This window comes from Pundamilia nyererei, unplaced genomic scaffold (genome assembly GCF_000239375.1).
Source record: "Pundamilia nyererei isolate P.nyererei 1_Seehausen unplaced genomic scaffold, PunNye1.0 scaffold00044, whole genome shotgun sequence".
Taxonomy (NCBI): Eukaryota; Metazoa; Chordata; class Actinopteri; order Cichliformes; family Cichlidae; genus Pundamilia; species Pundamilia nyererei.
In genome coordinates, this window is record NW_005187445.1 from 2,403,806 (window position 1) to 2,418,096 (window position 14,291).

The window sequence follows — 14,291 nt, forward strand, 5'->3', positions numbered from 1 at the left end:
AGATAGAGATATATATATATAGAGATATATATATATAGAGATATATATATAGAGATAGAGATAGAGATAGAGATACATGGCATGAAGAAAAGGTGTTGGGGTGGGTTGCAAAGTGGCTTGCAAATGTATAGCGACTAATAGACTAGATTAGAGGGCTGCTATTTATGTATCTTAATCAGATGCAAGGCCTTTAGCTGAGCCATCAGGTGATTTCTGTGAGCATTATGGTCAGCTGATTGCAGCCGAGTTAGATTTTTGTGCCAGCCTCAGCGTGTCAATCTCACTAAATGTGGGTGTTTTCTAAAATTGGTGTGGTTCCAAAACCTCAGAAACCACATCCGCTACATAATATCTTGTAATTGGGTCACACCAGTCCCAGCATCACTAACTTTTAATAGTTTAAACCAGTTAAATGGTAACTAACCACTAAAGTTCAATTTAAAAGGATTATGATTTATTTAAAAAAGACTGGTTAGCAATATATAGGGGCCTATAGGGACTGGTTTGTTTCTTTGTTTGTTTTTACATAAGATGATTCCATAAACATTCACCAAAAGGGTCCCTTATCAAATGTACTAACTGTTTTAGTTTTAAAATCAACATGTCAATGCCCTCTGGTGGGCAAACTGTGCATTATTGTCTCTGATTGTATCATACCTGCCTGGCTGCCCAGTTCTTGCGATTTCTGGTTGCTGATTGGCCGACATATATGCACCAATTTACACCTGTCGTAACGTAGCATTACCATTTGGATCTAGTGGTATTTTTGTAATTGAGTCACAAACTATGACAAATACTAATGGAAATGTACCATAGCCAAAAGTGTAATGATGACTATTTAAAAGTCAGACATCCAGAGGTTTTGCACATTGTCTTCCTTTTCCAGAATGTGGCGTAGTGGGTAATGAGCTCAATCAAGTATGTGCTTGGATCTTTTATTTCCCTTTAAAGTCTGGTCACTGGCAGGGCACTGTTCATTCTAATTATCTAGTTTAATGAACACCTCGCCACCTCAGACTGCACCTGAGCGATGTGGCCCGTGAGAGAGTGACAGGATTAAGCCAACTGTGACATTACTTGGCTATTCGAGCTTTCTGCTCTTCCTAGATATCCTCAGCAGCACACAATAATCCTGGAGCTCCCGAGTCCTGTTGTATTCTCCCCGGTGCTTAGAGAAAGATGAAGTAAACAGACTAAACGTGGCCTAAGAGGAGGAGCCAAAACAAACTGCATTTCTTTGGCAGGAGAATAGATGGTGATATTGGTTCCAAACTGAAAAAATAGCTCTGGTCTGCTAAAAGGAGATGAACTTGAAGCAGTGCCCCCATTTCCTGTATGCGCCATGCAAGTGTATTTTACCAAGGGAACTGGGCAGCTTTGAGTTCATCTGAATGTCTGGAAGCTTTTCTTAAAAAATCATTAAGTTGGCTGCTGGCAGAGAGCTGCCCTCTGTTAATTTCATTCTTCTCTTGGGAATAAATTTTATTTACTCTCCAGTCATACAGCCAGACATGTAATAAAATTGCTTTAGGGCTCTACTACCTAAACAGAAAGAAAAAAAAAATCTATATTTTTAAGGTCCACTCTTTTGCTATCAGTGGTGCTACAGAATAAAATGTGTTCGTACTCCCTAATATTGCTAATATCAGCCTCTGATGGACCTCACACATGCACAGGTTCCTTGTCAGCACATGTACTTCGATGTAGAAAGTTAAAATTTAAAATACAAGCCCCAAAAACCAAAAAAAATGAAAACAAATGATGCTTTGTAGAGTTAACCACTACCCTGCTTGCACAGTTTTCCATAACAATAACACCATGTTTTAGTACTTTTTGAAAGCATGCTGAATCGCATAGGAATTTTCAATTCGGTTGATCGTGACTAGATGTTTATTAGAGGCCTTGGTTGGCTGGTAAGCTTCTAAAAGCCTTTGAAAAATTCCAATTTTTGAGCCTTACTTAAAGTTAATGAACCCGGAACGCTTTTTTTCTTTTCACATGAATAGTGATTTAGATGGCGGTGAGTTCTCTGCTCAAACCAAAGCGCAAGAGCTCATTTTTTTCCCTCTCTCTCTCTTTTTCCTTTCAGGGAATAAGCCTGCGTCTGCTTGAAATAGAAATATTCACACCAGCGATTTAAAGTGCATAGCAAATGAGAGGAGTGTGTGGGAAATGCAGTAAAAGTTTCATTGGGCGTATCCTTGCCTACACTTTCTTACTGATGTTGGGAGTGCCCCCTGAAAATTGAAAACTCCCTTTTCTTTTCACTTTCTCCCTCTCGCTGCATTCTCTTCAGCCCTTGTCTCTCCATCTGCAGTGTTTGCTTACTCTTGCTTTCTCTGATGTGCTGTGGCAGCCATCTTGCCGGTCACGACTGGCTGCTCTGGAGCACTCTACAGAGCTGCGTGACAGCATTTGGGGTCCCTGGACATTACCAAACCCACCCCCAAGTGCATGGACACACCTCTTCTAAAAACATCTTTTTTTTTCTTCCTTTTTAATCTGGTTTGTAAAATATTCTGGTTCTCACACCCTCTTCCCCTTCCTTTCAGTATCGTTCCTAGTCATCCCCCCTCTTTCTCAACAAGACAAACCCTTGGATGCACTGCCTCGGGTTTCAAGACAAGGAGATTTGACTTGCATGAGGTCTTGGCCTATGCATCTCTCCTTTTAAGGCGCTCTCAGTGTGTGTGCATGTGTGTAAAGCGCATGCTAATGTGGGTTGGTGTTGGTCCTTGCAATCAGACTGAAGATGACAATCCAGGGGGGCACATTGTGTGAGCCAGCACTCTGAGCTCCACAGATGGAAGGAGAGATAAGGAGACGGCGAGCCTTAGACAGAGACAGGAGAGGGCCGCTATCCACTTCCACACTTCACTTTTTAACTTCGTTTTCGATTCGCACCTCACAGATCCAATAGCCACTATGAAACCAGCTTTTGTGAGTATTGATTCCCTTACAGGCAGCAGCTCTGCTAGAGGCTCATTAATCTTGTCTACATGCTATGACTGAACAGAATGAGAAAATAATGAATGCTTTTTAGCATTTCTGTGGATATTATATTTCTTTTAAAGCCTTTCTGATTGGTATTCACTGATTGAAGCTGGTTGCTTTATTGATAAAGAAATAAAAGGGAGACAAAGTGAGGCGCACACCCAGATTATCCTGCCCTTTCTTCAAAAACCTTGTCCTCTCTGATGTTTTTAAGCCATGCATCATTGTCTTTGCTCTCTTTTTTTCTTTTTAATCCATGTTCATGGGATCATTAAGGGTTTGGCTATGCATTGGTTTTCTGTGTCCTCATTGTTTGCTAAGCAGTTTCATGTGTTTGACTTGCTGAGATCAAACCAAACTGTGGGTGTGTGTCAGAGCTCCAGTGCAGCCAACGAGGTAAATCTATTCTCTGATCCCCACCAGGGGGAGGACACAGGAGAGCCACGGGGGGCTGACGCGTGCAGCTACTGCTTGGTATAACTCTAGTAATTATTTGCAAAGGAATGCCCTTCCTGTTTTAAGTTTAACTGGGAATATTTATGTGTAATGCGGAATGAGTGGTCAAGGTTTCCCAGAGGGGACGTTGTTCATAAAAACATAAGCATGACATTGGGCTATTTCAGGAGGATGTTCATGGGGCTGCTGACAGTGTTTTGTCCCACTGTGGCATTGAGGTCTTGGCACCTGCTACAAACAGGGTTGTGTTTGTGTTCCCCTTGATGCTTTTCACTAGTCCGTAGTTTTCGTCCAACCCTTGTTTTGGTGCCAGCTTGCCAATTTGAGGCTGGTGGTCTGGGCACACGGTCTCTGCTGCAGCCTTTTGTTTCACCCTCTACACACTGCCAGGCGTCCTTTAGCTCTGCCGCCACCCTTTCTCTCGGCTTTAGTTGGGCATTGTTCAAGGCTGTTAATGAAAAGACAGTTTGTGTTTTCACATCCCGGTAGGACAGCGGACCCGTTATTCTGCTAAGTCACCTCAGGGCAGCAGGCCTACTGTGAGGAGCATGATAAATGGCTTCATGCGCCTTTAATCTCACCCTGACCATTTCGCAACACTGCTGGCTCTTCAGCTGTTGACCTCCACCTCCTGGGTGACTTCTGACCCCTCTCATTGTACCCCTGTGCTCACAGTGAGGCTCTCTAACAATGGATGCCTCTCCATTTCAGTTCTCTGCATTGATTGAATCCTGCAGCACAAAAACACACCCATCTCTCCTCTCCTCTATTAATTCTCATGACACTGAGCATCCTAGTTCCTGACCATGAAATTCAGAAGCCTCTTCTTGCTGTGAATGTGATTTACTTTGAGGAAATCACTGGCTGGCATCCTCTGATAAGGATATATTTACCCAGCTCCAACACACCTACCTTTCTGGATAGCTGCCTTGAACTCTCATTGGACCAGCTAACATTCCCTTTTCCATTATGCTGGATAAGTGAGGCCAATACAGCAGGACTGAACATCGATGTGCTTTTTTTTGTTGTGATTTGTGTGTACGTTCATGTGTGTACATTTCTTTAAATAGGAAAAAAACATCTGTGCTTTATCTTAAGTGACATTTTAAATGCATCCAGTTTATTTTGTTTATCCACAGTAGTGAGTATATTTTAAATTCTCCTTCAGTGTTTAAAAGTACAATGGCCTGTCTTATCTCCTGAATGGTGGAGTAAAAAACGTGGGCAGCTGAACTGTGTGTCAAAGATGCGATTGATGGGAGCATTATCCTCCCTCGAGTACAGACCTTGGCCACTTTAATGAGGCAAAGAGCACTGCCTTGTCTTCATTAACTCAGGTGCTGCTACTGCTTATGCATGTGTGTGATTTTACAGATTAGACCCCCAGTCGAGGCCAGCGCTCATCAGGGGCTTTCTAATTGCTTTTGTCCTGCCGAGGCCTAATAATTTAGTTTATTATCAGAGCAACATAAACCTGTCAAGATCAGTTTGATATCATAACTTAAGGAAAATAAGCAGCCATGCCTAGGTGAACAGAAACTCTAATGAAGATGTAGTTGGTTTGTGTTTTTCTCTTTTATTTCACCACTAGAAGAAAATCTAAGGAATCCAAGAAGCAACAGCAACTACATGCTGTTCATGTTAGAGCTATTCTTATTTTTTTTGGGGGGGGGCCGCATCTCTCCCCAGCATCATCCTTCTTTCCTAAAATGCTTCATACTAACTGAACCATCACCGTAGAAAAGTCTGAGCACACAATGTCTCACATGCTTTCAGTATGTGTGACATGCATCCAGAGACTCTCGTGTAAAGAGGAGGCAACTACTTTTGATCACTCATGTTTGCTCTTTGCTCAGCTAGAAGTTGTGTTCCCACTCCACCGTCAGCTTTCCTGTTTAACGACATAGAATGAACATGTGGACGGCAGTTATTTGTTGAGCTCGTGTGACTAATCTACCATCTGCCCAATATGCAGGACTCTAATCAAGAGTATGGTGACTTCACACTGGGCAGATGGATATCAAAAATAATGCCATTCTCTAACCGTCCTTTGTCTCACACCTCTTCTCGCCAAAACTTTGGCATTTTCCCTCTGCCGTATTGAGGACTGATGGTGAACATGAATGTTGAGAATGTGGACATGAGGAAGGAATTGTACTTTACACTGAGGCTGAGTGTGTGATCCTGAGCTTTTGTGTTTATATTTCTTCACTTCCTATGACTACACTGATTATTCATAGATCCAGTCATAACAGATACATTTGTTATGCACTAAACGTGTGCGCTTTTCCATCTGGAATGGTGTTTCTTTCAATTTAGAATTTTTTAAAATCTCCTGTCAAGAGTGTTTTTTGTGTGAAACAGGATGATTATAATAACACTGCCAGAGGATAGTTGGCACAGTGTGGATACACACTTTGAATGGGAAGAAGGCGAAACAAAACGATGAATTCTCTCTCAGCAGACACCGGCGACTTCTGACTCCCCAAAACAAAGAAGATCTAATTCCTCCGACAGCGTAAGATGTCAATCTTCTGGTCCTTTTGGGTTTTGGCTCTGTCCTCTACTGGGGCATTCTTTGTAGAGGTAGATGGGATCCTTTGAGGCTTTAGGAACCCTTTTGGAATAACATTAACTCAGATTATTCATTTCTTTTTCTAAGTCCAGAAGCTTCAGTTTGTGACTGGGTTACCAGTCTGGCAGCAGCATACTAAAATAGATGCATCATTGTTCAACGTTAATATCTTTCTCTGCCCTTCTGACATTAATCTTCTAATTATGCACTATTTCACTGCTGAACATCCACCTGCTGATCGATGATGAAAAAAACCTGCTACTTTGGTTTTCCAGTGTCGATTTATTATCTCATATATAATTATGCTAATGGGGTCATCAAATATGTCTGGGGGCTTTTTAAGGAGCGAGGACATTCAAATTCGGATAAAACTTCTCCAGCTGTAGTTTTATCTGTTCACTCTAGTTTATACAACATGACCTCATACTCAAAGTAGTCAGAGTACCTGACAGGTGTGACAGCAGCACAGTCGGTCTCTCCGTTTGCATTGAATTCACTCCCAGTGTCCATGCATATTCAGCTGTGGGCCACTTTAAAGGGAACCACGATTCTGTGCTGTGGCAGATGTAATATTGCAGTTTCATGTCCCACTGCTGCTTCGCTTATGAATACATTTCTATGAAATGACAGTATTGTGTTTTTACAAGTCCATGAGCGGCATGTGCATGTGATGTGTGTATGTGCGTGACTTACTGTGATTGGAAACCAACTGCTGGTGATGTTCACATGCATTATGTCATGATGCATGAAATTACTGCAAGAAACGTCAGGTTTCTGGGCATAGTTTCAGCTGTAGCTTCTCACTCTCAGTCTTGCTGGGTTTCGAACCCTTTTTGTGTTTTGTCTACGACGCTTCAGTCGTCTTGAAACATTTGTTACAAGCATTGGTTTAAGCATCAAGACACAGTTAAACCTGCTCCAAAACTCTCTTCACTGAGAGCTTTATAAGTACATGGGAAGCTTAAACTACCAGACTTTGTTCTGTATTATTTTTCCAGACTTGTGCACGTTCTCTTTTAACTTGTTTATTATAATTATCCTTTTGTTTTTGACCTTATTAGAGTCGGACGGTAAGACCGGCATGCCAGTATAAAGCAGCATTTTTGTGCCTGTTGTCCCCTACGTGCAGTCAAGCCCTGGTTACTCATTTAATGTGGGACAATAGCAATGATTGTTTTAATGTGACCATAAATAGGATATAAAGGCACTCAACCGTCTCGGTCCTCAAGCTGTCCTTTAACATGTCTTTGCAAAATCACTGCAACCTAATTTTCTTCTTGCTGACATACTCATCATTTGCTCTCACAGGGACAGTGTATTATTGCTTTAGGGGCTTTTCTCTGTATTTTTGCTGGTGAAAGGTGGTGGCCAAACTCTGATCACTCTTCCAAGCCCTTACATTTTGTTTTCTCCCCCCTCTGTTCCTGTCTTCAGATCGAGAAGATGATGACTATGATTGGTGCAGGCATTGATTTTTCCAGAGATCAGCAATACGCTACACCAGGTAGAGTATAAATACTAATATTGTTGCTTTTTCAAGCAAGTTAAAATGACTTAATTTAGTTGTGAATTTGACACTTGTCAAGGAAACCTGAAGGAAAACAGGAAGAAATGGGTAGTTTTCCATTAGCTACTCATCTGTTTAATAAATGTGAGCAAAAGCACCTTGTATTAATTCATTATTTATCTTTTTGTGGGTGTGGATGTTAATGAAACGGCTGCCTTTATTGCCAAATAGTGGGCTTTGAGTGCTTGGAATTTGATTTATACTATAGTTATATTTATTAGATCCTCACCCTGAACCTTAAAAATATATTAAACAAGTGCATGGCAGTGATAGTAGAGAGGAGAGCTCTAAATACAGATTAGCGGGCGATCGTGGCTCAAGAGTTGGGAGGTCGCCTTGTAATCGGAAGGTTGCTGGTTCGAGCCCTGGCTTGGACAGTCTTGGTCATTGTGTCCTTGGGCAAGACACTTCACCCAATGCCTACTGGTGGTGGTCAGAGGCCCGGTGGCGCCAGTGTCCAGCACCCTTGCCTCTGTCAGTGTACCCCAGGGTGGCTGTGGCTACAATGTAGCTTGCCATCACCAGTGTGTGAATGTGTGCGTGAATGGGTGAATGACTGAATATGTAAAGCGCTTTGGGGTCCTTAGGGACGCTATACAAATACAGGCCATTTTAGTTACAAATGGAGGTTTGGGTACAAAAATACTATTTTAGAAATTACAGGTTTGTTTTTTATAGAACAAATGACAAAGAAAAGAGTCTAAAACGTTTCTTTTAGAAGGCGTGTGTCATCCTCCACTGAGATTTGACCCCTTGGTTTGTTTTGTGTCTCTGTTTTTCTGAGGCAGTAATTCAAGCTGTGGTGTCTGACATGAGCCAAGTACTAAATCTGCATCATAACGTACCAGGATCTTTATTTTTAAAACCAAAGTGCCTGAGAGAGAACCTGTATTACAAGCAGCGTAAGGACTGTAACCTGCTCTGCTGTTATTCTGCTTTTCAAAGCCTGTCATTAAGGTTTGATGGATGGCGTCCAAGGATTGTAGCAGCAACCCGAGCAATCAAATCTTTCCCTTCAGCTCTCCCTGTTGACATTCTTCAACATCCACTGTCAGTCACCGCCGTGCCTGAGCAATCTTTTTAATATATTTAAACAAAGCAGCACATCCTCTTTTCCTTCGCCAAACTCCATCGTCTTATTCTAGCCCTGTGGTTTGCTGTGCCCTGCGCTGGATTGGGCTGTTTAAATATTAACCACTTCTGTACGTATGTCAGGGGGTGAGCTCATTGTGCTTTGGAGGAAGCAGACTTTGTAGAAAGCTGACACTGCTGCAGTAAAGTAGTTAGCATCCCATCACGGGCACTTGGTGTGAAGTTTCCATGAGTCTGATTCCACTTCCATGCGTGTGTGAGCCTTAACCTTGTAGCTACCACGCTCACAGCTCCAGCTCAGTGGAGCAGACCATCGGGGGACTCGGTCAAGAGGAGGCTCTCTGTTTGATGTGATAAACCGCATCACTTTTTTCCCTCCCTCTACTCCTTCATTTGGTCCGGTGCTCGGCGGTGACGTGCCGAGTTGATTGGCTCTGTGCCTCCAGTCTGTATCTTCACTGATTTACCTTTAGAAAGAGAATGTGTAAAAACAATGGACTGAGGTACAGATGCTGCAGGAACTTGAGAGCATATTAGGGGTGGGTGGGAGGGGGGTTGTAGCTGAAATGGTAGCTAGCTCTGATAAAGAGCAGCCACCTGCAGTGTTACAGAGGGAGAGAGAGGGAGTGGGGAAGTGTATGCATTGAAGGGGGGTAGAGAGAGAGAGGAAGGGAGGAGAGAGGAATTGCAGGCAGCAGAATTGTGATCAGTCAGGACAATAGGAGGATGTAACTTCTGCAGGACTAGGTTATCTGCTCTTTAGCTAGGAGCAGCTAAAAAAAAATGTTTCTTTTAGACCTCGTCTGTTGCCGGACCGCATCTCTCAGATAATCTTAGCGCTCTCTCGTCTGCAGAGGAGTTAATCCTGGGAGTGAGCTATCACTGAAAGTGCTTTTTGAAGGAGCTGATCGGATTCTTGACTGGATTTTTTTTTTTTTTCTTTTCTCCTTGACAAATTTTCAAGCTTATGAAATGTCTGAACGGAACTTTTGACATGGGACCCTCATCTGGAACGTGACTGTTTATGCAGCAGGTTTAAATGATAAGACAGCCGACAAGCAGAAAAGGAAACTTTCAAATCTGTGTTTTATAAAGAAATGTTATGTTTTCGAATTTAACGCTGTTTACTTTTCTAAGCTGCCAGATTTCACAAGGTAGAAAACGATTGACTCTGTTAGCCTCTGTGTTTGAGGGGTAGTTAATATATTGGGAGGTAACTACCTGTGCAGTGATTGGTTTCTAGTGTGGAGTGTGTATTTGCTTTGAAAGAGAGTTAAAGAATTCCAGTAACATGTTCACTGGAGGAGAGGCACCAATCTGTCTTTGTATAGGTTAGACTGCTGACAGCTGTCACTATAGTGTTGCTCTGTTATCAATCTCCGTTCATTGCAGTCATGTCACAGGTTTCCTTTAGTCCCTCTGCGTTTTTTGCTTGTCCTGCTGCTTCCGATGTGGACAGTGGCACATCACAGGTAGATTCCTGTTTGGATTGTCCGTGGGGGATTATATGTTAAACAGGTGGGATATGTGAGTCTGGGATCCAATTATTTACCAAATACCTGTCTTGGCTACAAGTCTGGATCACTTACACTTGGCTGCAACAAATCTACTACCCTGGAAGAACTTAAACTAAAGTTATACGCTCCAACCTGAGTGTTATTGTAAAGTTAAAGTGTAATTAAAACAGCCCTAATTTTTTATTTTTTTTTATTTTTGGGCAGAAAAAGGTACCTCCTGAAATGGGACACTCTGACTTTTTTCATAATCAGATATGAAATATTCAGTCATATTTGTGAGTTAGGTGAGGCACCGCGCTGTGTGCTAAACAGAAATGTATTTCAGCATTCTCCTGGCTCACTATCATAGCAAAAATATATTCTTTACTTTTTAGATATTATCCATTTTTTTGTGGATTTATCCCTTTTATCTTACCTTCACCCCCGACTCGGGGGTAGTTTCATCTATTTCGAGTGACTGTTGTTCAGCCCCTGCTGTCCTGCGGGAGCTGACGCCTTGTTCACAGAGGACACTGTCTCCCTCACGTTCCTGCTGCTGGTGCGCTCGGCTCTGCTGGCCGAGAATGATGTGGCAATGCCACGTCTCGTCCTCGGAGTGCCGCTGCTACCGGCTGAAAGGTTTCTCACTCCTGAAGCGCTTTCCCCTGTCAGCAGGTGCTGCAGGCCGACTGCTGGACCAGCCCGTGGGAGACTGGCTGGAGCATGTGGGTCTGCCGCAGTACGAGAGCAAACTACTCCTGAATGGATTCGACGACCTTCACTACATGGTGAGTGCCTCACTTACTTCATTTTCATTACTGTCTTTGGTTCATATTTAATTCTCTCGCCTGTTTAGCCATTTATTTTCAGTTTTTAAGTCTTTGAAGACTTTTTTTTACCTTTTCCCTGTACTCTAAAGTATCATATTTGCATCATAGGTATTTGCATTATTTAGTGCTTGGTGTTTCAACTTTTCCATCTGTTCTGGTGACTCCACCTTTCAACTTAGCCGATGCAGCCTGAGCTCAGCTCCTGTCAGATAGTTTGTTTGATACTGTTACCTCTGGTTTAGTGTTGAATCAAGGCTGTCCTGGATCCTCACACTCTCAGACGGTTTGTCTCTGGCCTGGGAGGCGATTGTCGTGGCTTCTCGTTAACAGTCAGAGAGCCGGCTGCCAACAAAGCAGCTGATGCCCGACCAGAAGGGAGAAGAATCTTGATGAGTAATGGGGTGCTATTGCCAATCTGACAAGTTTATAGAGCCCAAAGTGTGCGATGCCTCTCTGAGTTGGCTCAGTTGCTTTTCTCAGTCCTGAAGTCTGATGAAGGGGCACAGCTGGCAGTCTGAACCGGTGGGAAAGTTGAGAGATAAGCATCCTATTTGTCAAGATAAGAACTCACATTTCTATCAGACTTATGAAAATCTGTTGTCCACAGTGTGTTTTATTTGTTACAGTGAAGGTTTTTATGTTTTTCAAACACTACTGTAGATTCACACATGAGTTATAAATGTACTCAAGATTCCCTCCATGTGGACTTACTACTTACCACAAAGTAAATGAAGCCAGATCCAGAGCGCTGCGTATAAACAGGAACACAGCAGCAACAACAAAACAGAACAAGTTCCCTTAGCGACTACAAAAATAATTCATAAATCACTGTGTTGGGTGCAAATTAAACTTTTCATTTCAGCTGAAAGAAAGAAAGGGTCTCGGGCACTTTTAATTTGAATTTGAATGAACTGTGCCTCAGATGAGTGCGACTATGAGAAGCTGACAAAGACTCCAAAGAATATGGTCTCTTAGACACTCAGCGTATTGTACGTAAGCATAACAGCTGTTTCCTTGTGCAAATCAGAAGATATACACCTCTGTTTGTAAGCTCCACAACACACGACAGCAGATGTAAACAGACATACACGTTTCAATTTATAAGACCCTGAGATTATGTGATATAGCAGCAATATTAAAACCAGTACAGACATTTAAAGTTCAAAAACTACAAAACAAAACATCGATCTCTCTGAGGGAAACATTTACTACAATTTAAAAAAAAAAAAAAAAAAACAAAAAGAGAGGACAAAAAAAAAAAAAAATATATCTCTCTCTTCACACACTTTTTTTTCTTTGAGATTATCAAACCTTTTAAACAATTTTTATAAATAAACTTGAACTTTAAATTCGAAATCATTAACCTTGAGCTTTGCAAAACTGGATAGAATAAAGACGATATACAGGCAACTTCATTTGGTATGCTAATGATGTATACTAATCAGGTGTTCAATCTAATTGGGTTTGTAGTAACGCGATGCATTTAGGCATGCAGACACTGTCAGGATGACCTTCTGAAGTTTGAACGGAGCGTCAGGATGGAAAAGAACAGTGATTTAAATGGCTGTTGGTGTCAGACAGCCTGGACTGAGGATTTTCCTACAAAATGATTTCTAGGGTTTTACAAAGAATGATCTGATAATGTGAAAATATCCACATCTCTGGGTGAAAATGTCTTGTTCATGCCTCGAGCTCACTGGAAGGCAACTTGGAAGTAACTCCAGTAACCACTTGTTACAACCAATGTATGCAGAAGAGCATCTCTGAACTGCAGAAGACCACACAAGGTGCCACTACTGTCAGCTAAAGACCGCAAACTGAAGCAATGATTAACACAACCTGACCAGAATTAGACAATAGAAAACTAGAAGATCACTGTCTGGTCTGACGCCAGATAAAGGTCATCACTGATTGTCAGTATCTGTATATTTATTTCTTTACCTCTGCATGTAAGGCTTGTTAATTAGACTTCAATATTATAAATTTAGTGTTTCTTTGGTTTAAGCTTCAGTTGTTTAATAAATAAAAAATGTGTGGCTGCTATCAAACTATATCTGTCTAATTTCAGTGCACTCTGATTCTTCCATAAACAACCTTTTACTCTACTTTACATAACCCGAGAATAGAGAATTCATCCACTTATCAGCCTCTCCGCTTGGAGAAAGCGTGATCCACACCCATGTTTAAGTACGTGTTGAAGCCTCTGAAGTTTCTCTCGGGGTTTAATCTTCCTACTGTCTTTTAGGCTTTCACACTCCTTTTTCTCAGGCTTGAGTCGTCTTTTTATTCCAAAGCGGCAAGCTGGCAACATTTCTATCTTTAAACATGGCTTACTAACCACCTGGCTTCCTAAAGTCGCTGCAGGGTTTAGAGAAAAAGCTGTTACCTCTGAACAAAACAACGTGTCCCTCCCACAGCAAATGTTGACCTTTTTTTTTTTTTTTATGAATCACAATTTAGTCTCAATTGGAAATTAGAATTACCCTCTGAGTCACCTTGCCTTTGCTAAACTTTTATAATTTAATCTATGCATTAGTGAATAGAGCAGAAACGAGCCATATTTCGTTCTTGGCTGAGTTGCCAGTACTGTGTACAGATATGCCTGTCAGCCAATCCACTTTTATCTTCAAGGGACTGATCACCTTCTGTGTTCGACTTTCAAAACAACAATCTAAAAACACTTCAGACTCAGAAATAGATGCAGAGTCATGATATTACTCTTATGCATTTCCTATGAGCTGCTAAAAGACGGGCAAGATGCCAGTATTTTAATTGAAATGTTCACACTTCATCATCAAATTTTAAACAATGGTAAGAAAATGGTCCTTCTCTGAGTTAGGTTGTTAGACATACTATTTATTTTTCCAAGTATGCTTATGTAGCAGCGAGATCACTAATTAAACAGTGTTTACTCTGCCACTCGGCCAACTGTGATGTGTGTCTCCCCTGCAGGCACGCTCTAGAAGCAGATCAATAACAGCAGTGAATGTATTGTGTTCAAGCAGCGTTGCAGAGACGAGCCTTTTTCTGAAACCAATTAGATGCTTTTTATCGACTCGTGGAGCAAATGTCCCGATGAAACAAGCGCTGCGCAATCATGCTGTTCTCCACCGCTCGTTGGTGCTGACAAGTAAAGCCTGTTGAAATGAAATGGCTCTTTTTCTCTGTGTTAGACTTCTGCGCTGTGACACAGTCGGCAAGTTCGTTTGTATTCAAAGCGACTGAGACTGACGGTCTTCTGGCGAGGGCGTCTGGATCTGACTTTTATGCGGTCAGCTGAG

The 14,291-nt window shown here is 41.9% G+C and overlaps 1 protein-coding gene across 6 annotated transcripts in view; it reads left to right on the top strand.

Moving 5' to 3' along the window:
* anks1aa (ankyrin repeat and sterile alpha motif domain containing 1Aa) overlaps nucleotides 1–14,291 on the top strand; it is a 61,832-nt gene that overhangs the window by 34,675 nt on the left and 12,866 nt on the right. For 3 of the 6 annotated variants that reach the window (XM_005731739.2, XM_013910494.1, XM_013910496.1), the window contains 3 exons: nucleotides 5,912–5,968; nucleotides 7,460–7,529; nucleotides 10,853–10,968. In XM_005731739.2, the coding sequence (XP_005731796.2) occupies nucleotides 5,912–5,968; nucleotides 7,460–7,529; nucleotides 10,853–10,968 (243 nt within the window). The remainder of the gene's footprint in view (nucleotides 1–5,911; nucleotides 5,969–7,459; nucleotides 7,530–10,852; nucleotides 10,969–14,291) is intronic. The other 3 variants (XM_005731740.2, XM_013910493.1, XM_013910495.1) reach the window with 3 other exon arrangements.